At 41.7% G+C, this 27,300-nt stretch overlaps 1 protein-coding gene across 7 annotated transcripts in view; it reads right to left on the reverse strand.

The window, feature by feature from the left end:
- Positions 1–5,156: 5,156 nt before the first annotated feature.
- The window catches only part of MYCBP2 (MYC binding protein 2), a 354,939-nt gene continuing 332,795 nt past the window's right edge, over positions 5,157–27,300 (reverse strand). For all 7 annotated transcript variants that reach the window (XM_074989094.1, XM_074989085.1, XM_074989075.1 and 4 more), the window contains 8 exons: positions 20,253–20,385; positions 17,750–17,853; positions 16,645–16,833; positions 15,589–15,696; positions 9,318–9,527; positions 7,717–7,824; positions 7,357–7,522; positions 5,157–5,954 (listed from right to left, as the gene is read on the reverse strand). In XM_074989094.1, the coding sequence (XP_074845195.1) occupies positions 5,839–5,954; positions 7,357–7,522; positions 7,717–7,824; positions 9,318–9,527; positions 15,589–15,696; positions 16,645–16,833; positions 17,750–17,853; positions 20,253–20,385 (1,134 nt within the window). In that variant the 3' untranslated portion in view covers positions 5,157–5,838. The remainder of the gene's footprint in view (positions 5,955–7,356; positions 7,523–7,716; positions 7,825–9,317; positions 9,528–15,588; positions 15,697–16,644; positions 16,834–17,749; positions 17,854–20,252; positions 20,386–27,300) is intronic.

Genomic DNA, 27,300 nt, shown 5'->3' on the forward strand with positions numbered 1-27,300 from the left:
GTAACATTAGTCCTGCACTACAGAAAGGGGATTGGCTGTCCACCCTTGACCTATAGGATGCTTATTTTCATGTCACCATTCACCAATCGCACAAGTTTCATGATGGCAAAATGACACTTCCAATACAGGGTGCTGCCCTTCAAGCTACGTACAGCACCAATGGTTTTCTCTAAGGTCCTGGCACTGGTCATTGCATATCTAAGAACAAAGGGAGTAACCATCTTTCCCTACCTTGACGACTATCTAATAAGGGTCCACCCCTTAGCTCAGAACTAACAGATGACAGCTGTGACCAGAACATCATTCTTCAGTCTAGGGCAATACATAAACCTGCCAAATTGCATCCTGATATCATCTTTCATACTCAAGTCTATGGGGCACTTTTGGCTCGCCAGATAGCCACAATCTCGCTGCCTCTACTCAGAATATGGGCGATCCAAGACCTCATCATCATGTTGCAGGTCAATTTCAGTGTATCTTCCAGACAATGTCTGTCTCCTTGGCCACATAACAGCAGCAATCTCAGTTGCACCCCAGGCATACCGCTGGATGAGACCAATCAGGCCTCGTTTAGAGCAGAGTTCAGGCCCATGTCCATCCACTGAACAAAACACTGAGCGTCAACAAATAGGGGCAAAATATGTTCAAGACAACTGTGCTGAGAAACAATGCAAATGTGGGAGTAGTGATTCCTGGACAAATTCACCTGGTGGCAGCCTACATACCAGATAGGAGCAATGTATTTGCAGATGACCTCTGATGCATTCCCTCCCGATCACGAGTAGGAAATCAACAGATCCACCATCTGCCATGCCTTCTGCAGATGGGGGTTCCAACCATGGCTCTGTTTGCTAAAAGGGCCAACACATGCTGCCTCCACTGTTACTCTGGACATGGATTTGGCCGGAGTTCACTGGGGGAATGCATTCAACATCACATGGAATGCACCTTCAGCATATGCATCCTCACCGACCCCTCTGATTCAGAGGATTGTGGCCAAGATAAAGCAGGACAGGACCCAGGTTATACTACCAGCACCCAGATGGCCCAGACAGACCTGGTTCTTTGAACCTTTACAGCTGTTCAGATGTCCCCCATATTGTCTTCCTCCCGTCTTCTCGCTCTAACTGAAAAATACAGGTCCATCCGCAACCCAGCCCTCTGCTGCCTTCACCACCACGTGTTGTTCCTGGTGGGCTGGCAGATTCAGCTGCACTGCCTACCTCAGGTCCGAACGACCCTCATAAACAGTAGGTAACCTGTAACAAAGAACACTTACTCAAAAAAATAAAAAATTGGCAATACTTCACCATGTGGCGTCTCCCTCTCACAACACCACCTTTCCACCAATCAAATAATTGATGCCTGCATCACTTTGGTCTTCAGGGTCCTCAAACAGCTAACCCTTTGAGCTGATAGCCACCTGCTCTTTGTTGCACTTGCCCATTAAAGCAGCTTTCCTTGTGGCACTCACCTCGGCACAAAGGCTAGGAGATTTTGTTGTACTAATGTCCAAACCACTGCGTTCAACCTTTTAAAAGGACAAAGTGGTCCTCCACATCCACCCAAAAATTACCCCCTGAAAGGGAATTACTTACCTCTTTCACTGTAACAAGCAGTGTACTTACCTGTCTTCTTCCCTAAACCACATACCAATGATAGGGACAGAGCCTTGCATACCCTCAACACCCATCAGGCCTTGGCCTTCTACTTTCAGAGAACACAGCCATTTTGGAAGTCTCCACTGCCAACAGATCCCGTGGCATGCCTGTCTCCAGAGAGAGACTGTCCAAATTGAGCTTGGGCCATATAAGACTTGACTACAATAAGTTTAACAAAGAACTTCTTACAGGCATTCATGCCCACTCCACACGTGCAATGGCCACCCCTACAGCCTCTCTCTAATTCAAGAGCCAGAATGCATGTGAATGAGTTGGTCCTTAATAAATAACATCAAACCGTACTTTTTGTATCTCCTATTTTAAGAACAGTGCACACACACTGATTTGTAATGCAATGTGTGTTTATTGCAGGATGTTCACAAACTTTTTATGTATTTACTTCCTCACACTGGCTACGTCTACACGTGAAGCCAACATCGAAATAGCTTATTTCGATGTAGCAACATCGAAATAGGCTATTTCGATGAATAACGTCTACACATCCTCCAGGGCTGGCAATGTCGATGTTCAACTTCGATGTTGCGCGGCACCACATCGAAATAGGCGCTGCGAGGGTACGTCTACACGCCAAAGTAGCACACATTGAAATAAGGGTGCCAGGCACAGCTGCAGACAGGGTCACAGGGCGGACTCAACAGCAAGCCGCTCCCTTAAAGGACCCCTCCCAGACACAGTTGCACTAAACAACACAAGATACACAGAGCTGACAACTGGTTGCAGACCCTGTGCCTGCAGCATGGATCCCCAGCTGCCGCAGAAGCAGCCAGAAGCCCTGGGCTAAGGGCTGCTGCCCACGGTGACCATAGAGCCCCGCAGGGGCTGGAGAGAGAGCATCTCTCAACCCCCCAGCTGATGGCCGCCATGGAGGACCCGGCAATTTCGACGTTGCGGGACGCGGATCGTCTACACGGTCCCTACTTCGACGTTGAACGTCGAAGTAGGGCGCTATTCCGATCCCCTCATGAGGTTAGCGACTTCGACGTCTCGCCGCCTAACATCGAAGTTAACTTCGAAATAGCGCCCGACGCGTGTAGCCACGACGGGCGCTATTTCGAAGTTAGTGCCGCTACTTCGAAGTAGCGTTCACGTGTAGACACAGCTACTGTGTGTTTGTACTACTATCTTCTTGACTTTCACTCCCAAGCTTCCTCTCTCTGGGGGATGCTAGGGGGAGTTACCCAATGTTTCCAAATCACATATCATTTGCTATTCAGATACGAGTTGTTCATTTATGGGCTTTTAGAAACTCTTATCAAAATCATTTTTTTTAAAAACACTTTGCAGTTATAGCGTCAGGAGCCACATGTGGCTCCAGAGCTGTGTTTGCAGACCCCTGTCCTTGCTCTTACTGTTTTAGGAGAAGTTCTTCAACAGACTCAGACAGACAGATGCACATCTCATATATGACTGTTTGCCGCAAGGCACCCATTCTTTTCTTCTTCTGCTCTTCCTTTCTCAATTCCTCCATGTTTATTTCTTCAAGGATCTCTGCTTTCTCTCCCGCTTCCTTGTGCACTGTGTCTGTCCTGCTTTGGTTCATGTCACACAACATGGGCCATTGCTCAACCTTCCTCCAAACTGTTCTACTGTTACTGTGCTTTAGAATGATGCTGGCTCTTGATCTGCTCAAGGGCTTCAGGGACCTTAGGGAGCTTTATCTCCTTAATTTCTGTTGTCTCTTCCCTCAGATTTCAGACACTGGAACATAGTTTGCCTGTTTTTGATTCAGTCATGTAAGGCCAATTGCTTTGCGGATGTACAACTTGGGTTGTGATTGTGTCAGAACTCAAACTAAACAAGGTAGTTTGTTCAGAATCAGGATGTGTGGCCACTAGGGAAAACCAGGGTCCTGCTGGAAGTTTAGATGATTCAGTGAATGAAACTTGGCATCAGGTTCTATAGAGGGCCCTGCATAAAGACGCGGAACACTTCTGCTGACTTACCCTCATGTCAGATACTAGAATCTTATTTGTGGGTGCTTTTATTTTTGCAAAACCAGTGGATCAAGTGAGTTCTAATAACTGTGAGAAAGATAAAAATGGGAATGTGTATTCATAATGGAGACACCTGGGGTGGGGTAGATGCTATAGAAGGAAAAATCTAGAGGAATAAACCTTAGGGTGGAGCTTTAATTTTGTTTCAGTTAAAGTTAAATATCACTAAAGGGTGATATTCCCTCCCCTCTTCCCCCCAAAATGTGACTGATTTTAAATAAGCCAGGGCAGCTGTTTAGAGCTAGGGATGTTAACCAGTCAATTGATAGCACTTAACTGGTTTACAGGTCTCACTGCTTGGCCCTGCTTCAGTATGTGGTCCCACCATGGCTGTGGGGCCCTGCAGCCTGACCCGCTGGCCCTGCCACAGCTGCTCCAATCCAGTATAGCTGGCTACTGTCAGAATTAACCGCCAAGGGCTGATGAACGAGCAAGCATACCCGTGTTGGAAGTTGAAACCAAAGACTTTGGATTTCACTGGCTCATTAGATCAGAGGCCTATTGCGCTGAGATGGCAGGCACCTCTGCAGTGTAGGGCAGCACTGTACATTTGGATCAAGGGGCTAAGGGATTTCTCCTTAATGGAGTCAGTTTTAGGTTCTGAATCACAAGAGAGGGTGATGTTGTGCAAAGCATGAAACTAAATTCATGCCATATTCAGCAGGTAAAAATAGGCTGTATCACATCTGGTTTGGCTGAAGAAGGATCAGCAGGCTAGGTATATGCAGGAGATATAGCCTTTCCCAAGGCAGAAAAGGCTATTTTGTTTGACACTCCATATAGCACAGTGTCACACAGGCACAGTTTTAACCCTAAACATTTTAAACTCTGCCATAGAGTTGAAAGTGGTCTTTGCACTAACAAATCTGATGGCAAGTCCAAAATCTATCTAAAAACTGCCACAAGGACAACCACCCCCAAGAACTAATTACTGTGAGAATTATTAATTTTCTGAGAGCTAACATTTTAAAAGTAAGTTGCTGTGGACACTGTTGTTAGGACTCACTTCTACAGGCACTAAGAAGGAACAGGTGCGGTTGGTGCTGCTTTCCCATATCTGCCCATAAGTAAGGAAGATGCGAGGATACATGTACAACCCCAGTGGACAACATGGGCCAACCTTTTTTGGATTCATGGTATGAGTTCATACATATTAGAAAAGGGTCTCTGCACACTTCTAATTAAAAAATAAACACAAAGCCCATTAAAAATGATCCCTCCAGGATATTAGTGTGAAGCCTTCAGGAACTCCTTATAAATCTGTACATCAATTCAAATGCAAATACTTTGTGTGATGTCTAGTAAGATTATCTAACTTTTCATAAAGAATGTTCAAGCAAATTTTTTCCTATCCAAAAATACTACTGTATGTAACAACATTTTACCAGCTGGTTTTGATTTTTTTTTTTTAAAGAATACATTCTATTTGAGAAATAAAATGATTTTTGTTTTTTACTCAAATAAAAATCTTACACATTCATTAGACTTTCACTGTATAAAAATGTACAGTGGTTTTATTGACATGTACATTCCATTATGTTTACAGCTGCAAGATATGAGGCACACTCAGTATTGCACTTCATTAAAATTTCAGGCTCAAACATAACCCAGAAGTTTAAATGAAACTGCTGTTGTAATTTAGTAATTCTTATACAGGACAAACATTGATATTCTTTATATACAGCGTGATACTTGTTACATTTATGCCTTCCTAACACAATTTTTTGTAACAGTCTAGGAAAGAAACGAGAATATTTCTCTTTTTCACCCCCACCTGTGATGCAGTTACAATTGTACAGGATTACAAAAAGTCAGTATACAATAATCACTTGTTTCTTTCTTTGTTTGAAAACCAGCATCATTCATAGCCCACTGACACAGAGATCCTTTAATAGCAATTATTTATTTGTAAATGTCCAATGCTTCATAGCCGATGACTGAAATGGCCACATGCAAACACCTCACAATTTTTGATGTCTTTATTCAAAAATGTCAATTTCTCACAGCATGGTACATGGTATTTGGCATCCTTCTTGCACTGTAAATTGTTCCTTTTACCTGGGTTATGAAATGGTCCCATCCCCATCCTGACTGGACTAAACTCTGTTTAGGACACTTGTGGGATGAGGAGAACTGGTTTGCTCTGGTAAAAAAATTATAGTCTAAAAAGTGTGAGCATTTCTGCAAACCCCACATCCCAGAGCAAATTCTTCACCCGTTGGTGGATGGACAACATGAAGTGGACACTCTGTTCCTTCAAGTTGTTTGCCTTTGGGACCTGCAATCAGTGTAAACAGAGAAAATCATTATCAAAGTGTCCAAATCTTATGTAAATAAAACTAAGAACATGTTGAAAAATACAGTATTAAACAGAAAAATCAGTTTGAATGAATTCAAGGACACAAATAGATTGTGAAAAATACAGACAGTATAGGAAAAAGTAATAATGGACTATTTTCACATGACCAGCTTCTATCAAGCATTTAAAAGTTAGAACCTTTACAGGGTAAAGAGCAATTGTAACCAGTTTGACAAAGCCTAACAAAATGGGCCAGAAGTAGTGGCTTGTACAAGACTTACAAGTTCAGTTCAAGGTTTAAACACAAAATTGAAGTAAAAATAAAACACACTGCTATCTACTCACAGTAAACCAAATTATTTTTTCAAAATTTACAGTCAAAATGAAAGAAAATTAAAATTTCGTAAAACAGATCTTTAATAGGGTCAAGTAGGTTTCAGCACAATGTGAAACAGAAACCTTTACATATGAATAATATGTAATTGTTAAATGTAATTCCACCTGAAGAACAATTTAGGAGTTAGGCCAACAGTTACTTCCCTGGTGTATAAGTGAAGTGTTAAGAAATACAGTAAAAATATATACTGCCTTTATTTGCTCAAATCCTCTCAGAAACCTTCTAACATTGCACTAAACAATATGGCTGTCTATACTAGAGGGTTTTGTACACACAACTGGGGTTTTGCTGACAAAACTTGCAGAGCATCTACACACAAAATGCATTTTGTTGACAGAAACCATCGACAAAAGAGCTGTGTAGATGATCTGGGTGCCCTTGTATCAACAGAGTGGATCAAAAGATCGATCCATGTTTATATGTAGATGCGATCTATTGATGGAAGTTTTGGTGGAACATCTCTTCCAACAGTAACTTCTGTAGACAGATGCCTCTAGTGTAGACATAGCCTATGTGAAAAGCTATAGAGAGCACAAGAAACAATAAAATTTACAATTCTGGTAAGACCATCAGATCCAGTGGCACAAGATGATGGCAAAAACAAAGTGCTCCCCTTTGTATTTTCAGGGTAAGTACTCAGGTCTGGGTGCATTATTTCATGTTAGGAAGTTTCATCTTTTTGATCCATGTGGTATGGTATGGTACTCTAGTTGTGTGTGAAGGCAATTTGATCAAGACATTTTAAAGATCCACTGATGTACTGTGATAATACAACACCCATTTTAGAAAAGACTATTTCCAGAAAGCAATGAATCACAGCACAAAATAATTCAGCCTATGAAGATTATCTAAAATGCTGAATTATGTGATTAATTTTGCTATCTTTCTAAAAAATTAGCTTGATCAATTGTAAAAGACTAACTGGCTGGCTAAATACTTACTGGTAATTTAGGTTGTTTAAAACTTTTTTTATAAGAACATTACCTGCAGGACAATGTGGAAGTTCTTCTTTAGGGATGCTTGTCATTCTTTGGAAATCATCATGGCAAGCATTGCAAAAATGGGTTGTCCCAAAGCAGAAAAACACAGCTACTGAGCAGCAGTACCGACATTTGTATTCTAAGAAATCTGTACCATGTTTAGGACACATCTGCAAAGAAAGAAAACCAAGTGCGGTTAACATTAGTAACCAAACAAACAATTTAAACAATATATTTACATATCTGAAACATCTGTTAAAATTAAATACATATTTTATTACAAATAAATCTAATTGCTCTATAGTCCAGATAACTATTTAAAAAAATCTTGAAAAGGAAACAAGTGCAAAACTTGTCTGCTTACCTGTGCCCTTGAAACATCAGAGCATGCACCGCAAATAAGCTCTCTTGGATCATAATCATCTCCTTGTCCAGCCTCAGCATCACAACGAGCTTCCCCACCAAAGTATGCCTAAATGTCACACACAAACAACTGAAGATTAAAACTGAAGAGACTGGGGACAAACAGTATATACTCCTGTTATCAAATTGATATGCACGGGGAAGATAATCTAGGCTGTTAGTACATTCTCTGTATTAGGTTCAAAATACTCAAGGATTTGGCATTCACTAAGGCATTAGGGTTCTCAGCCTATTGCCCCCCTCCCCTATCCCATAACCCTCAAGACGGTCCATACTGTTCAGCAATCTAGTGTATCCCATACACATATCTTTATGTGCAAAAGACTGCAGAATTCAGCTCATGGGACAAGCTTTTAGCCATTCTCTGAGTGCTGGGTGCTTCTGAGTTAATGCTATAGCTGAATGAAAGCTTCTCCCTGCCCTCTATTTCCCATGTGCCAGCACAGTACTCAGATCCCGGGGAGGAGAAACTCCTGCCTGAACAGGCTGTGGAGCTAGCTTGAAGTGCCTTGGGCCTTAGAGCCAAGTCCTAGAACAGGCAAGGCAGCAGAGAAACTGCTCTCAAATTGGGTGGAGAGCAGCAGGATGGGCAGAGACAGCAAAAGTGAGGAGAAGGGAATGAGCTGCTCCTTGCTTCCCATGCTCAGGCTCCTACCAGGTCCTAGTGGGGAAGGCATTTTGCCACTGTTCTTGATTTTAGGGTACAAAGGTGTATCAGGCAACCATAACATGCACTCCAAGCAGGGCTGTCAACTCTGAAGCATTTCCTCATACACAAGTAGCTTCAGACACTCCCCCTGCCCCAAAGTCTGGAAAGAGGTAAGGATTCTCCAGGCCACTATCCAGGAAGGAAAAACCTTCTGGAACATACCTCCCAACCCTGCAGACCAGGCAGAAGAGACTTCTAAAGGGTGTTGTCATGTATTAAATGTTAGGTGTTTTAATGAGAGAGGGTTAAGATTTAAATAAAACTGCAGGTATCCTTGGCCTGACATTAACTAAATTACAAATGTTGTGGGAGGGAATATTAGTATACTGGAGTAGAGGCAACAGAATATTACCAAGGGAATGCACGTTGTGGGACAGAGTACAGAATGAAATATAAGGTGGTACAGCATCGTGGGAAAAAAACCCTAGCATGTAAAGGGAGCAGGAAATATAATGGAGAAGAGAGGAGAGGCAGAAGAAGAAAATACCTTAAGTGGGATGGGAGTCAAAACCAAAAACTAAATGAGAGGTGCAATAGAGGAGTGAGCATTGATTAATTGTGGGAGATGGGAACATAACTGAATGGGATGGATGGCAATTGGGGTTTTCTAACTAAATAGGGTGTCCACAATCTTTAGAGATGGCATCATCATATTAGATTTCTGAACCACTCTCTCTCTAATGTAGGTTTCACAGGGCAAGAGTGGTGTCTTTGTCTCTATTTTTTTATGTATTTAACAATGCAGTGCAGCTTTTCCAGTTGTCAGAATCTGGAAAGGGGAATTTTTAACAACATTACATCAGTTTCATCAGAGAAAATGCTATTGTTCATACCTTTCTGCATTTGTAGCAAACATAATAAGCGTATCTGTTCATAGCATAGCTAGCTGGGTCATTATAAAATCTAACGCCAGGAGTTGTGATGGCCTCACTCTTGTGCAACCCTTCATACTCCAACCTCATTAGAGCTTTCCTCCTCACATCTTCATAGAGTTCTTTGATTGGATCAAGCAAGTCCTTTAATACTGTATGATTAATTTTGTTCTAAAATAAAGAACAACGGATAAGAAACTTGGAATATTGTAATATTTTCATTATAATAATATTATTATTTATTTAGAGCATGGTAGTGCCAAAAGGCCGTATCATGCTGGATACTGAACAATCTCAGGAAGAATACAGGATATATATTTCAAGGAGAGGTAGGTACACCAGACGCTTTAATCTTTTCAGCTTCTGCCATCATGAGAAACAGGAATACCCTTTTACCTTAAATTTGTGAAGCTCAGATCCTTCAGCCTGAGTGTTGGTCCAGCATTACACTGGGCTGTAGCAGCCACAGGGGATTAAAAAATGCAGTGGAGCATCAATGTAACACAGTATCCCAGAGATACACCATTTCTCTATTCATGTTCCCTTTTCACTTCTTCATCAGTAACAAGGAGATGCTATATTGGATCTATGACTCTGGAAGATTACCCTCTATATAATTTCCGATCTTGACTATAAATACAGAAGTCCAGCACAGCGGAGCTCATGAAAGCCAATAAACTCAACATGCCCTCTTTCCTAGCCGGGAGGGTAATCTTTTTTATTTAGTAAATCACAATTTCTGTACAATATAAAGGAGCTTTTGGCAGATTCATAGAAGTAAGCACTCTCTCTGTACACATGCTGGTCACTACCATCCCATGGTATTGAAAGACAGAGTAAAAAGGCTAATGGTGGAGCCACCTCAGTCTTCCTGCTTGACATAACTCAAGCTAAATCGAGGGAAGCATAGTGTGAAGAGACCGAAAGTCTTCACTCATTTTGCAATAGGTACATTACATCCATATCTTGGATTACAGTAAACCCTCAAGTTACACGGGGGTTGCGTTTCTGCTACCCCCGCATAACTCGAATTTTTGTGCAAGTTGAGGGACACGGGAACCAGGCTGCAGGAACTGGGAAACTGACCAAGAGTGATTTCCTGTCGGGTGGCAGTTGCGTTAACCAAAGACACATGCAATTTGATTGCACATATCTCAAGGGTTTACTGTATTACAAACTGATCACTTCCAATTACTTCTGCATTATTTTCACTTTTTATGTGAAGACATGTTTCCAGACACAGGACCCTCTCACAGCCACACACAATTACAGAACTTTCCTTTCAGCTGTGTTGAAAATGATGGGTTATTCATCTAGGAGTAACGTGAGTCCCTTGTCACTATACGTAGTGCAGGGTATTTCGAGTTCTGCATATATTCCAGGCAGAGTGGAAACCAGCGATGTTTGTCTGGTCTCTCTCTCCTCATTTTCATGCTCTGCACTGAGTGGCTAAAGGGAGTACTGGATCACCACCATTTTAGTTTCTTCTGTACTGCCAATTCCCAGTACGGGAAAACCAGACAGAGGGTAAGGAGAATGAAAGCCAATGAACTCAATGTACAGTAGACCCCCAACTTAGGTGGCGGTTGCGTTTTTGCACAACTCTGCGTAAGTCAAATTTTGCGTAACTCAGGGAGCTAGGAAACTGAGCAGCACAGTACCGCTGGTCATTTTCTTGTCTCCTGTGAGTGGTGGGCAGCAAAGAACTTGGCCCTGGGCTGCCTGCTGCTCACAGGTGAGGGAAACTGACCAGCACTGCTGCGCTGGTCAGTTTCCCTGCTCCTGTCAGGGGAGCAGCCAAGAAGTCAGGCTGCTGCCCCTGTCAGGAGCTGAGAAACCACTCCTACTAGGGCAGCAAGAGTCAGGCTGCTACTCCTGTCAGCAGTGGCAGCTGTCCCTGACAGGAGCTGGGAAACTGACCAGTGCACTCCTGGGAGTGGTGGGGAGCTGGTGTCTGGCTCCTGGCTCACTTTCTCTGCTGTGCTGAGTGCTACTGTGCTGGTCAGTTTCCTGGCTCCCCTGAGCGGTGGGTAGCGCGGACCCAGAAGCCAGCTTCCTGCAACTCAGTCACATTAACCTGAGATACGTGCAACTCGTGTGTGTGTGTGTCTCTCTCTCTCTCTCTCAGGGTTCTACTGTACTTATATTCTACATGTGCCCTCTTCTAGCAATGATGGTAATCTTTTTCACTTAGTAAGTCACAATTTCTGTAGAATGTGAAGGAGCACACAGGGACAACCCACCCCGAAGAACTCAAATTAACAAAGTGAGTAATAGATCATTCTTCGAGTCATTGTCCCTCTGCGTAATACACTTCAGAGGATTCACAAGCAATATATCTATGAGGAAGTGTGAATTTGGAGTCCTATGAAACAATGATGCAAAAAAGCTCCACTCAAAGAGGCATCAGAGGCAAATGATTGTTCTGTGCAGTGTCTCCAAACAAAGTGCATACAGAGCTCTAAACCGCTGCTCTGCGGATGTCAGAAGTGGGACATCTCTAAGAGAAGCTACCTGTGCTGCTCCAACTCTCATCATGTGTGGTTTCACACTTCCTTCAAGAAGAACAATGTTCAGTATGTACCTGTAAGTCTATTGGAAAGCTTTCACACAAAACTGAGGCGCGTTCTCCTTTCTGCTTGCTTCTGCAATAGAACAGCAGCACGCGTTGTCTGATAACACCTGGAGTGACAGGAATTGTTCACAGGACAGCCTGCCTGCTCTCAGTTCAAACACACAGATGAGAGCATCGATTCTTGAGAAAAGCATGCCCCCTTAGCAATCCTTCACTCTGTGTGCTTAAAGGATGTGTGTTACTGGGGTTTAGGAACTAAGTGACACCCCCACACTAAAAACCTTCAATGAACCGTAAGTAAAAATCTAGACTGCTCTCCTGAGGCATACACTATCTGTAACAAAGTGTGCAGACATCTGAGATGAAGCCTTCCAAACAGGTTCACCCAAGTACTAGTAACCATATAACCAAACAGTGCCACAAGGGAGGCCCATAAGTAGGTTCTGGGGCTCATCTATATTTGCTATATGATGGTGGAGAGAGGAAGTGACTGTCTGGTAAGTATGTCCCAGGCATCAGCATGTCCATCCTTGCCCTGATAAACTCTGTTGCCTGAGGGGGTTCCAGGGTGAACTTCTCAAGCTTCATAATAAGCGCTAGCTTCTCAACAGGACGACATGGACTGCAGTTGCATCTGTGTTTCCCAATATGATCTTTCCTTTAAGAGTGAATTATCTAAGCATGGATATACCATCTTCCTTAAGAGTGAAAGTGAGCACTGACAACATGACCTTGGTAAACACTCTTGGAGCTGCTGAAGTCTCAATGGGAGACTGCTATATTGGCACTGTTGCTAACCAGCCATGAATCTCAGGACTCTCTTTTGTGACAGATAAATAGCCATATGAAACAGTTACCTTTGAGGCTGAGGGCCAGGAACCTTTTTCCTGGATCAACATTCAGACAACAGTTAAACTTGACAAGTTTCCTGAGATTCAGAATGAGTCTCCATATTCCTATCATCTTGAGGATAAGGAAGTGCCTCAAACTGAACCACTTGCCCCCTTGTTGTTAGAGGTACTAACTCTGTCACCTGTAGTCTGAAGAATGACTCTACCTCCTGCAGAAGACTCCCCTCAAGGTAGGGATCCCTGAAATCAGGACTGGAGAACAGTTAAGGAACGAAGAAAACTGGATGATATACCGTAAAGATATGACCTTTACAGATATATTGGTCATAATTTCTGTCTGGATAAATATGTAGTGGGAAAGTCTGTCTCCAGAGGGAGGAGAAAGACCAGAGATCTGGTCGAGATCCAGTTAATGAGTGCACGGCTCTCAAAGGTCCCATAACACCACCAATTTGAAGGTGAAGGACAGTTGTCCCTGGCAGCCTTCCAGTAAGTCCTTTGATATTTGCATGGCTGTCCATACTATCAATGGTGATCAAAAGCAGGTGGGATTGGTCTCGTAGATTTTTTTTAAATTTTAGATGATCGATGTATGGGTTGGAAGTCTTTCAATGAGTGGAAAGACAACTGTTTTAGTACTGAACAGTTCATTGCACTTGAATGACATATCTTCCACAGTTTATACCTTAAGAGTCCCTAAGAGGAGAACCACAATGAATGCCTCATTATTGCTACTGTTCCCACAGACCTTGCTGCAATATGAAACACATCTAATGCTGTCTGGAGTCCAGTCTAGTTATCAGCTTTCCTTTGTCAATCAGGACCTGAAGTTGGCCTCTGTTATCCTGATTAGACTCTAAACTTTGTCAGCTACACTCAATGACTACTGAAACATCCAAGAAGTTGGGGGAAGGATGACAGAACAGATCATCTGTCCCTTTTGCGAGTATGAAAAACTTCTTTTTCAGCCAGTTTCAATGCCGGTGGAACTTGAGGCCAAAGTTTCTTGGTAGGTTTGAGGATGTCTTTGTTAATTGGAAACCCAATTCTACCCAGTTCTGACTGTGCCAGGCCTTCTGGACCTTTTCCACCCTCTTAAGTAAATCCTGGAATGCCTCAGGATTAGCAGAGCATGGTGGGGAAACTGCAACCACTGCCTCGTCTGGAAAAAAAGGAGGTATCCTTCTGTTCCCTCCTATTTCTCATGCTGCAGTTGTTGCACATCTTGAGGAAGCAGAGTATGATCTTTGTCTTTTCCAGCACCCTGTATCTCCTTGACTTCTCTACTCCACAACACTGGTGGTACGTTAAGTGGTAGTCTTGTAGACCATGTGGGCCTCAATATTACCACTCATATCCCTTCAGTGCAGAACTCTGTGGTGCTGCTAAGTACATACATGTTCTCTCATATGGGAGTAATGTGAAACCCTGGAGACTCCTGAAATTCTATCTGGGCTCAATCCTCTCAAGGAATCCCTTGAAGCAGAGTACAAGAATGGGTGTCTCCCACTGCTCTCTTCCAACTCTGAAGATTTAGAATGCAAATCTGCAGAGAGTGGCCTCAGTATGGGAGATGACAATGAGCTGCCTTTATTTATTACTAGTCCTGGCATCAGCCTGGCTCAACCTCCCCTCAAAGGCTGGGATGGAAGAGCAACAAATTGTGGTTCAGTCTTGCCCTGCAAAGAAGTACCAATCTAGTTCTTCCTGACACTGCACAGTCCCACTACAGAACACAAGATCTCTCATGGTTGGTATAAGATGGGGGGCTTATGCCTCTTTTAAAGAACTTGGACTGAGATCCTTCCCTCTTGTCCTTATGAGGAGGATTTATGTCCCCCTTGCTCTAACTCAGCTGTATTGAGTCTCTTATAGCCAAAGGATTGATAGTGGTCTTGGAACTGACAAGGACAGAGGAAGAGGAGCTCGCTAACGTTAGCTTCTACAGACTTAAATAGAAAAGGTATTGCCAGTCACAGGCTGTTCCTGAGTTTACGGACTACTCTGTGCTGCACCTGTAAGGACAGGAGTTTCCCCCAGGCAATACACATGAGTGTTCTGGTACTCTGTGACCTATAAGGGTTCATGGCACTCGATACAGTTTTTAAAGGCTGTGAGACTATTGTGGAGACCTGGGATTGGAAAGGTGGAAAACTGAGAAATCTCTGCCTACCCAAGATGGAGGGCTGCAAGGATAAAGGAACCAAGCAATTAAAAACTATATGATATTTCAACTCTTTATAGAGAAAAGCTGAAGAAGTCAGAATAAATATTGAAGCCGTGTCCTAGACCATCAACAGTAAGCGTGAACTGAACTGGTGGGGGCCAATATGCCCTATAGATTCCTTTGATACCATACATAACATGCAGACTCTGCTAGGGCAAAACCTCTGCTTCTTGGCAAATGTGGACTCTCAAGGGCAGTACATATAGAGACAAGCACTCAAGGAAGAACTCAGGGCTTGGCTACACAGGTTCTTAGTGCATGGCTAGTTAGGGTGTGATCGTACAGCTTATTTGGCTGCTGTACTCTAAAACTGGTCCTCTGGGCCCTGCCGCTGCGTACTAAATTTCAGTGTGCTTTGATGTGCAGCTGTTTGAAATGGAAGTATGTCAAAGCACACTATAGAAGTTCTAGCAGTACGGTCTACAGAGCTACTTAGTGTGTGACAAACTAGTATATTGTATGTTTACAACCTGGTTACTGTATACTAAGTCTCCGGGAATGAGAACAAGCAATATCTAATGTTCATCATACATTAAGATTAAAGAAAGCACAAGCATATATAAAACATATCATCCTTACTTTGCAAATAGGACAAGACATAAACCCAAAAGTTATCCTGGGTCCAAGCCATCTGTTTTCTAGTACTCGACGACAGCACTGCAAGTGGAATACATGACTGCACTCCAGCTTTAAGAAAAAAGGAAGATGTATGAGTAACCTACCGCACTGTAAATTCAAAGGTTGCAATAGCTACTATAATGAGACACTGTTATATCTGAGTCAAACTGAAGATTCATTTATTAATTACACATCTAAACATTTTAGAAGCTTTTCCACTCATGAAGAGAGAGAATATTAATAATCATTAAATTAGTTTAAAAAGGAAACTTTTGCATAACACCAACTACTGGACATATGAAATCATCAAAAGTGACCCTGTCAGCATGCGAGCTACAGTATATTCTTCAGACATGCAATGTATTCCCCCTGAAAAAGCTATGCATATTCCCTTTTTTGGAATATGCTGCAAATTGCTTGTGTAAAAACATGAATAATTTTAATATGTTCTGTTTCTTGCATGTATAGACTGGTACATAAGAAAGAAAAGGGTGATTTAAAATGTTTAAAATACTTCTAAATGAGATGGATTTTCAGATACAAACACAATTCGCAAAATAGGAGAACTGTACATACTAAAATGACCCTACTTGCATTCTCATCCAGTATAGAGAATAGTTCTTGATACAAAATCCGATTCTCTGCATACTGATGTTACATACTGTTTGAAACTTTTTAAAATGTATCCCTTCAAATTACATTGTACATTGTTAAAAAATTAACAATGTACGCTATAGAAGGTCTAGCAGTAGGGTCCACAGAGCTACTTAGTGTGTGACAAACTAGTATATTGTATGTTTACAACCTGGTTACTGTATACTAAGTCTGTGGGAATGAGAATGAGCAATATCTAATGTTCATCATCCATTAAGGTTAAAGAAAGCACAGGCATATATAAAACATATCATCCTTACTTTGCAAATAGGACAAGACATAGGGTTTAATTAATTTAATTAATTTTTAATTAAAAATTAACTATGTTGTATAAAATTCATTTCTTAAACAACAAAGACAAACCTGGATAGCTGGTGCTGCTGAAAGTGCTTCAGTAAAACAAATCATGCACATGTCATCAGCATCTTGTTTCAGAGTTGTGGCGTTCTTATCACAACCATGTAGGCAGGGCAAACAGTGCTCTTCATTTTTAACACCTCCACATGGATGCCCACAAGGATGAGTCTTGCTACAAGCTATCTTAGCATACTCCTATTAGAATGGATTTTTTTAAATTAATATTTTTCCAAAGAATCATTTTGTACACTGTAATATATTCTTTTGTTTTTTGAAGAAGCCTTACTTTCTGCAAGAAAAGCTCAGATTAGAGAGCAGACATCAGTACAGTTATGAATATTTCTTCCGTTCTAGGACTTTGAATTAAAACTGATCAATAAAATAAAATAAAATAAAAATTGCTTTTGCTATGTGACACCTGAATAGCACAAGTCTTAATGAAATTTTATTTAAAGGAAAATATTTTTGATTAAACACCTTACAGAACCATAAATTATATTCTCTGTTTTTCCTGTGTGCATATTTTGTGCACTTCTTATACAGTAAGATTCAGTGTTTGCCCTGTGTAATCAGTCATTTTCCCACTCACAATAACAGAGGAGAGAAGAAACATTTGAAAAATAAAAATGAGTACAGAAGACGACCATACAAATGGGCGCACACACACAGGGCAAATGTGGTACCCCAAACTAATTTTATTACATTTTTATGTACACTAGATTTCAGTTTATACTGGACCTCAGCACTGAGATTGAGATTTCTCTTATGAATAATGAAAATACAGCTAGACATAACTATAGATGATCCAGAGAAATTATGGAGGTAAACAAGTTACCCAATACTCCATTTAAGAGTGGATGCATACCGTTCATCAATTAACTAAACATTTAGGAACTTGGTGCCCAACCCTCTGAACCAGTGCTCACATAACTAATTCTTATTCATGTGAAGGGTCTCATTGGTTTCAGTGGGACTATCTGTGACACTATTACTCACAATTCAAAATTATTTTGGAAGACAGGACCTTTGAGTTTCATCTTGTATTCCTCATTGAAAACTCAATTTTCTAATTATTTTGCCTTCATGAGATAAAGCTGGGTTTTTTATGTACCTGGCAATCTGCATCAGAACAGACACTGCCTACGGCTGATAACTCTGTTCCACTTCTACAGCCGCAGAAACGACACGCTTCAGAGCTGCTGGTGGTTGGTTTGCCTAGGCCCACAAAACAAAACAAAAAAATAAAAATCAGAATTTATCAAAGTGAAGTAATTATCAACCAACATATTAATAGCAAACTTAACTATCATATGAAATTAGCTGGAAAATGTAATTATTAAACTGCCTCACTCATGGGCTAGGAGAACTCTGTGATCATGGAATGTTCACAAGTAACCACAGAATCACATCTCTAAAGACCACTACATGCAACAAAAGGATATGAAAATATGGCAAATTGTTTCCAAAAAAAGCTTAAAGAAATTCATTATCGTGATAAACGCCTAGAAGTGTACCAACCACCTTACTATGTACATGTAAAAAACATGGTTAATTGTCTTGAAGACCTTATTTATTCGCCTAATTTTAAGGCAAATTACAGCCTTAAAGGAAGGCTTTAAAAGTTAATGCATGCTGAACAAATTATTTACTTGATCTCATACCTAGCTAAAACTATCTTGATTACAAAAAATTAGTCAGTTTAATTTACCTTATTTTATTTTAATTTGCCTAGTTTTATTTTTTGCATTAATAGATGTTTCACATTCTTACAACATGTCGTATCAAGATATTTCCCCTTCAAAAGTGGAGTTTGTCAAGTATCTGCCATGTCAATTACATGAAAAAGAGCAGGAAATCTTCCAAGTCCTGCCTAATTTATAAATGTTTGCATTCTCGAAGTTTAAACAAGTGTATAGGGAACTACATTTTACAAGCAACATAATCAATGTAATCTTTACAGACCACTAACCACAATGAAAGGAATAGCATTCCTTGAGGAGGGAATGGGGAAATGGAAAAAACAAAACAAAAACCATGAGTGAAGTATATGATAATTCTTTTCTTTGTTTTACTAAATGTAATTTAAGATAAAGTACATCTGAGTCTTACGACACTCTCCAACCTCACGTTATTGAAGTTCAAATTGGGCTGTTCAGTACATCACTCAAGACTAAGATAATAGAGCATCTTTCTCTGTGGCAATAAGAGAAGATGGAAGTAGACAGGCTCCCTGCCGGCTTCCCATATTATTATGCGTGCTGCACCAAAGCAAACATTTCTGAACTTTCTGCTCACTGTGAAAATGATTGTAATTAAGGGCATGGCTGCATTTTTACCAGCCAAATATTCTGCAAATGTAACACAATACTTGGAATGCAATGACTATCCAAATGCCAGGCTGGACACTATGCTCATAGCTAAACATTGTTGTGGTCTTTAATCTACGAGCACTTTAAAACTGTTTATATTTTAAGGCAGTGGAAAAAGTTTGCTTCTGGAAAAAGATAGCATCAACATTGTCCAAGGATACTGAAACTTTAATTTACACATTTTTTTCTAATTACCCATTTTCAAGTCGGTCCATAGTAGATAAGTTTCTTTTGTATACATTTTACACATCTCCCTCAAAAGATAATAAAAGCATTTTATAAATCATTCAAATGTAAGTATAGGTAACACTTATTTATGAGCTATTGATCTCCATTTGTAGTACTTCCTTTATGAAAGTGGAAGTTGCACGACTGGCTAACGAGTAATAATATCAACCCAAGAATGCCACATTTGAAAACTTATAGCACTTCAAAGAGCTATATATCCAATTATTAGAATTATTTTCTTTACTGAGCACCTAGGAGCGTAATCTTGACAGCATTGTGTCAGGTTCTGTATTAGGGCGACCATATCTCTGTATCCCAAATACGGCACAGGGAGATTGGGAGTGGGGTGTCCTCCTCCCAACTCTACCAGTCCTCGGGGAGCTGGGAAGTGGGCTGCAGTCGCTGGTGTTGCTCCTGGCTGCCCGGAGCCTTGGGGAGCCAGGAAGGAGGCAGCAGCCACCGGTGCCCTCCCAGCTTCCCCGAGAAGCAGGTGGCAGCGGGGAAGTGGGCAGCAGCTGCCCTGCAGACCCCAACCTACCCTTAATTTTACAGGGCCCCTTGCTGGCTTCCTCTGATGTTGGCAGGAGAGCACATGGGTACGGGCTCTCTGGTCAGCAGCTGTGCCTGTGCACCAGCAGGGGGCCAAATACAGGGTAATTATCCCCTTTTTAAAAATACATCGGGACTCCTTCCTGGCACCCAAAATATGGGGCTGTCCCATCCAAAACAGGATGGAGGGTCATCCTATGCTGTATATAAACAAAGCAAAAACATAGTAACTGCCCTAAAGGGTTTACAGTGTTTCTAAATTCAAGCATATACATTATGTTGCAACGCACAGCCATCATGCTACCATTAAAGCAAGATATATTTTGTCAGGATTCAGTGTGTTCTTTTATTTTCTTTTAAATACTAAAGCTAAAAGTATTAATGAAAGGTTAAGAGAGTCACATTTCCAGAAAATGATGTTTTGGAAAAGCTAAAAAGAGTAAAGAACAAGAGATATCTGATTTTTACCCGTTTGTTCTCTAAATTCCACCATAGCCTTCATAGTTTTAGAATCTGCTAGTGCCATGAGCCAAAAAAGTTTGGTCCTACCACAGCCTTCATGAAGATCAACTTTGATAGCTTCTTCCTCTTCTTTGAATACCTATTAATTTAATTATTTCGGTATTAAACAGTGTTTTTACAATAACTGAGTCATTAAGCAAGTATAAGAAACTTTAGTTTTGGTATCAGCTATAAATATACATTGTTGTCATAATTCTCCTAGGTATTATGGAGCCTGTATTCCAAGTCTTAAAAAATGACTTCTATATATTCTATAATGTTTGTGCACGTAGGAATGAGCTGATCTGATTTGGAACACACATTGAAGGTTAAAAGCTACAAAATCAAAACTTGGATTGGCAGAAGAGTCAAAGAAAACAAACATTGAAAAGCAATACAGCTACGTGAAGAACCAGAATGACGTGAAGACTCTTAGTGAACACAACTTCAGGAAGCCATAAATTACAATCCTCTGTGTAAAGTAAAACTGTTTACACTTTAAAAATCAACTTGGGAAAGACAGGCTCTAGTATGACAATGAATAAGATGAAAACTGTTTTGTCTTAAGGTTCCTTATAACGTCAATCACTAAACACTTCTGAGGTAAACTACAATTAGATGGCAAGATCCCACAAGGCCTATATGCAGTCATCTGGTTTTTCATCTTTCCTAAGTAGGAAGGCCATGCTTGAATTCATTTTACATAAGCTATTGTAATGAAAATGGGAAAGCCTTCCTGCGCACATATACAAAATCTCTCACTACCACAAAATACACACTGTTGTTCTTTGCAAAAGAAAGTTACCTAACTTTTGTAACCATTTCTTCAACCTGCGTTGTTCATGTCCATACACCCATGTGTACAGCTGCTAGAGACTTTGTTTGCCCAACTGATATCCATAGTCACCTGTGTTGCCCTCCAAAGTGCCATGCTCATGCTTCAGATCTGCCCTTGATAACCTAATGAGTACAGGTAAGACCTGAATCCCTTGACACCTGAGGTAAGTGGCCACTAGTGACATACATTTTGTTAAGAACAGAACAACATCTATACTGGGTCAGCCCAAAGGTCCATCTAGCCCAGTATCCTGTCTGCCACCAGTGGCCAATACCAGGTACCCAGAGAGAGTGAACTGAACGTTACAATCTCTCTTTTGCCATCCATCTCCAGCTTCTGACAAACATAGGCAAAGGACACCATGCTTTATCCATCCTGGTGAATAGCCATTAATGGACCTAACCTTCATGAATTTATCTAGCTGTATTTTAAACCCCCTCATAGTTCTAGCCTTCACAGGTAAGGAGCTCCCCATTTTGACTGTGTGTTGTATGAAGAAGAATTTCCTTTTATTTGTTTTAAACCTCCTGCCCATTATCTTAATTTGGTATTCTCTAGTTCTTATATTATGGGAACAAGTAAATCATTTTTCCTTGTTGACTTTCTTCATATTACTCATGATTTTATATACCTCTATCATATGCCTGCCTTAGTCTCCTCTTTTCTAAGCTGAAAAGTCCTAGTCTCTTTAATCTCTCTTCATATGGGACCCATTCCAACCCCCTAATCATTTTAGTTGCCCTTTTCTAATGCCAATACATCTCTTTTGAAAAGAGGTGATCACATCTGCACACAGTACTGAAGATATGGGCATACCATGGTATTATATAAGGGCAATAACATATTCTCTGTCTTATTCTCGATCCCTTTTTTCTAATGATTCCTAACATCCTGTTTACTTTTTTGACTGGTGCTGCACAGTGTGTGGATGTTTTCAGAGAACTATCCACGATGACTCCAATATCTCTCTCCTGATTAGTTGTAGCTAAATTAGCCCCCATCATATTGTATGTACAGTCGGGGTTATTTTTTTCCAATGTGCATTACTTTACATTTATCCACATTAAATGTCATTCACCATTTTGTTGCCCAGTCACTCAGTTTTTTGAGAGCCTTTTGAAATTCTTCAGTCTGCTTTGCTCTTAACTATCCTGAGCAGTTTAATATTGTCTGCTAACTTTGCCACCTCACGGTTTATCCCTTTCTCCAGATCATTTTTGAATAAGTTGAATAGGACTGATCTTAGGACTGACCCTGGGGAATGCCACCAGTTACCCCTTTCCATTCTGAAAATTTACCACTTATTCAACTACCCTTTCTTTCCTGTCTTTTAACCAGTTCTCAATCCGTGAAGGGATCCTCCCTCTTATCCCATGACAACTTAATTTACGTAAGAGCCTTGGCGAGGGACCTTGACAAAAGGCTTTCTAGAAACCTAAGTACAATATATCTACTGGATCCCCGTTGTCCACGTTTGTTGACCCCTTCAAAGAATTCTAAGATTAGTAAGACAATTTCCTTTTATAGAAACCATGTTGACTTTTGACTTTTTGTTGACTTTTGTGTACCCTGCTTCTCTCCAGAGTCAATGGAAACCTAGAAGGTTAGGGGACCCCAGCAAGGGGGGTGTCCCCACATGATTCCAGTGCGGGTCCTTTGTCCTTCTTGCTTGATGCTGGAGAGTCACTCTTCTTTGATGTCTTCTCAGGCACTGATGATGTGGTGCTTGCTGCTGGGGGTGTGATGTGCACTGTAGTTGAGTCTGACTAATAAGGTTTTAGATGCTGGAAGGAGAAGAGCCCCCATGAGGAGGTCTCACTCTTTCTGAGCTCAAGGATGAAAGTTCTTACAGATGCAACATTTGTGATTTCCTCAAGCATTTGAGCTGCCATGGGATAAAATCATAACCATAAACCTGTTACATTCAGCAGGGCTTAAAACCTGGAAACTGTGGCACGCCTCATCTGGGGCAAAGTCTACATGGGGACTCTAACTATACTACTTAACAACCACTTACTAACCATTGTAAAAAATGTGACATTACCTAATTAAAATGTGGCCATACAGATCACTGTTGCAATCATTGTTGTGTGTGTATTTGCAACAAACCTTATTCAAAGTATGCTGAAAAAGGTATCATTTGAGAACTCAATCTGATGTTTATGCTTATACTATTTGCCTGTATCATTTGTATTTAAAATAAACAGAATTGAGTATGCACTTGTATTTCAGATGCTTGCTTCAGGGACACACCAACGGGATGTTTGGCCAGCCTACTATGAAGGGATTATTAAAGTTGAACAGACCTACTCTGCTGTGCCTGCAGGGCAAAGATTTGCATAGCAGTGTCCTGCAGCTGGCTGCCTGTGCGCATAGAGCACAGCCACGAGAAGCCTGTGACAGCTACTGCACATGCACAGGCAGCCGGTTACCTCAATTCTTCTCTAATCTGGAAGTCAAGGTAGAAATCTGAAGCAGAGGGATGGAGGGTAGGTGGTGGAGCACCCATGGGGACATCACCTTGAAGAACTCCAGTTACTGCACAGGGTGAGTAAACTATCCTTCTTTGAGGGTCCCTGTGGGTTCTCCACCTTTAGATGACTACAAAACTGTGTCGTTGCTTGGGAGTGGGTCCTTCAGATGATGTGTATCAGCTGATGACAATACAGAGTAGCCGATTACAGTCTGAGAGCAAGTGTAGGTTTGTATGGAGGAATGCTGTGTGAATGTGTGAGCAGAGGCCTATGTTGCTGCTCTGCAAATGTCCTCAGTAGACACACCTCAAAGGAAGGCTGTCGAAGCAGCCATTGCACATGTGGAATGTGCACAAAAGCTCGCTGGGGGTTCTTTAATAAAGTTAATGTAAGCAAGTCTTTTGCAGCCAGAGATCCATTTAGAGAGCCTCTTTTTGGAGATGGGCATATTGCAAGACCTGTCAGCTGTGAAGATGAAAAGCCGGGTTGTTTTCCGGAAAGACTGAGTTCTCTGTAGGTAAAAGGCCAAGGCCTGGTGGATGTCGACAGTGTGCATGATTGTATCCCTAGAAGAAGACGGGTATGTATACTGGTTCATTGCAGTGAAAACTGGTAAGTACTTTCGTGAGGAATTTAGGGTGGGTTCATAGGACCACCTTGCTTTTGTGAGAGGCTGTATACAGTGGTTCCAACATCAGGGCACTGAATTCTCCTACCCTCTGTGCCAAGGTGATTGCCACAGTGAAGGCCACCTTTATGGAGAGATGCAGCAGGGAGCAGGTGGCTAAAGGTTCAAAGGGTTTGCCACTTAGGGCTGTGAGGATTAAGTTACAGTCCCAAGCAAGTATTGGTTCTTTGATTGGTGGAAGTGAGTTGTGAAAACCCTTCACGAACTGTTTGACGGCAGGGTGAGTAAAGACAGAATGTTCTTGAATGGGTGGGTAGAAGGCCGATATGGCTGCTAGGTGGAACCTAATAGTATTCATTGATAGATTCGTTTGTTGAAGGTGAAGTAGGTAAGTAAGTACATATGGGATCCCCACTTGCATGGGATCACGTGACTGGGAACGACACCAGCCTATAAAACACTGCCATTTTTGTGAACAGATCTTTCTTGTTGCAAGTCCGTCTGCTGTTTTCAAGAACTGTGCAGACCTGTGGTGGACAATGGGTGTCAGAGTCTGCTCCATTAGCCAGACCTGGAGTTGTTACTGTCTTGCTCTGCAGGACCCTTTGGAAAGCTTTTTACAGTGAGGGTAGCTTTCAGTATTATGGCACTGACCCAGACAGTGTATATAAAGTGAATGGCCATCCGAAGCCAGGATAGAAAGGCCACAAGCAGCACACTTCTTAAAGCCTGGGAAGCCGGTCATGAGTGAGCGAGCAGGCTGGCTGTATTTTGTAGTGGAGCTGGTAACAATGGCTGGAGCCACTTGGGGAAAAGCCCATCCACGGCTTTTCCTGTTCTTTGTTTGCTTTTCTGTAGGTGGTTCATAAGTAGGTTCTGATAGTTTGTTCTCCCCACCGCCTTTTTTTTTTTTTTTAAGTTCTAAGATGGCTGAGGGCAAGAGGAAGATCTTGCGACTGGAGCTGGCAGTGATCAAAGAAGAACTGAAGTAACTGGCTGCCCACGCACGTGCAGTAGCTGTCACAGGCTTCTTGTACCTGTGCTCTGCCTGCTTGTGAAGGCAGGTGGCCTAGGGACGCTGCTACTCAAATCTTCAACCCGTTGGCGCAGCAGAGCTGACACACCTACATATGGAGCACATCTGGGGATCCTCAAAGAAGAGCTGACAGGTGACTTGCTCATGTCACAAACTCCATCTTGTAACTGTACTTTTCTATAGCAAGTACAGTGAGATTCCGTCCACATGGGGGAAGACATCTAAGGCCCTGAGAACTCCATTTTTGCTTCTCATCTCTGGAGTATCTTTGTAACAAACTGAAACTCTACATGAAGGAGTAGATGACCCATCTTTATCGTGGATGTACTCCACAGATTTGATTTAAGCCATCAGTTAGTTCCAGTTTACTCAGGCTACGTGCATGAAACAAGAACTTTGCAACTGTTATAACCCTTACCCTTTCTTCTTCTTCTTCTTCTTATATAAATAAGCCTTTAGATTCTTAAGGACAGCAACAACATGCTTTTTGGGTAAGATTCTAAATTATAAATTGACTTGGGAATATGACTGGTCCTTTGGCACTTGAAGGACTTTTTTATTTGATGATTTTTTTTTAAAATAACTTCTTGTGTGTACAAGGAGTATTATGGGAGGTGTGATAAAGCCCCAAGATTGTCCTCCTTGGGTCCTGCGCTTTGTGGCGGTTTAGGTGCTGCCTCAGAGGCTCACGGTGCCCTGCACTGCATCCTGTTCTCATAGATCCCTCGGCTCTCATCATTGGCACAGTCCATGTCACAGTCATGAGTGGCGGAGACCCTTTAGGTGTGTCCAGCCTCCTCCTGCCCCCTACAGCTGCCCTGGGGTGTGGGGCGGTCTGGGGGGAACCTGGACCCTTCCCACATATACCAGGTTCCAGCCCAGGGACCCTATGCAGCTGCAGCTGAGGGGCTTAACTCCCTGGTCCCCCCAGTGCAGCAACTGCCTCCTTGAGCCACTTCCACCAGACGCTTCCTCGGTACCTTCCTCAGGTGGTTGCATAACTCCTTTCTTCCTGGGAGTTCTTCTTCTACACTCTTTGCTTCTTCCTCCTCCATCCCCTATCTCCTGCCCCCCGTTCACCTGAGAGAATTAGCATCAGATGCTCATTTAGTCTGCTGCTCCAGGCTGATCCTTGATAAACCTGGGTCTCTAGGAAACATAAATGCACAAACCCAACTGCCCACATATTTGCCCTTCATGAGGCTGCTGTAGCCTGCTGTGGTCTATCACAGTGGTGACATAAGAGAACTGGAATCTCTCTCTGAGGGAATTGTTTGTATGACTTCTTGTTAGCCAGTTAAGTGAACAGAAATGCTCTTTCTGACTGGTTTGGTGTGCCTTATAGTGGAGGACCCCCCAGTCACGGGATGTAAATAGCTGTCTCTCTAAGCAGTTCACCTGGAACTGTTACTCTTGGCAGTAATACCCCAGGATCCATGTTTTACAACAAACTATTTACAAAGACTTAAATCTTGAAGACTGCTAGCTCTTCCAAGACAATGGAAAGGTGCTCTAACAAACAAAAGTGATAAGGGGGAATTGGAAGGGTACAGGGCTAGAGGTGCCTAATGTGCTGATGCATGAGTGCAACGCTCAAGAGGGCACAACAGCAGACTCTACAGATACCGCCAAAGCAAAAAATCTCCAACACCCATGCACCTGGGTGCATGCACACCTAGGATGGAATTGACATGAGCAAACGTTCAAAGAACATTATTTTTGAGAGCAAATTTTTTTTACTTTTGTCTTTTTGTTAAATAAAAGTATTTCCTTGATGTTTGCCCTGTTCACCATGACCATCTGTAACCTACTAACAATTGGCCATGACAAATTTTTTATTAAAGCTGACTGTGAGAGTGAAATAAATATGTCTAAATAATCCCTTCCTTAAAGAGTCTCCAGTCTAGAACACAAGTAAACCTTAGGGTAATGATATTAAAATATTTTGTTTTCCAGTCATGTGGTTCATGGAAGAAAATTTCCAAATCCAGGGGGTCCATTATTAGGTTATAAAATCCACAGTTAAGTAAATAACTTTA

Source organism: Carettochelys insculpta, chromosome 1 (assembly GCF_033958435.1).
Source record: "Carettochelys insculpta isolate YL-2023 chromosome 1, ASM3395843v1, whole genome shotgun sequence".
NCBI lineage: Eukaryota > Metazoa > Chordata > Testudines > Carettochelyidae > Carettochelys > Carettochelys insculpta.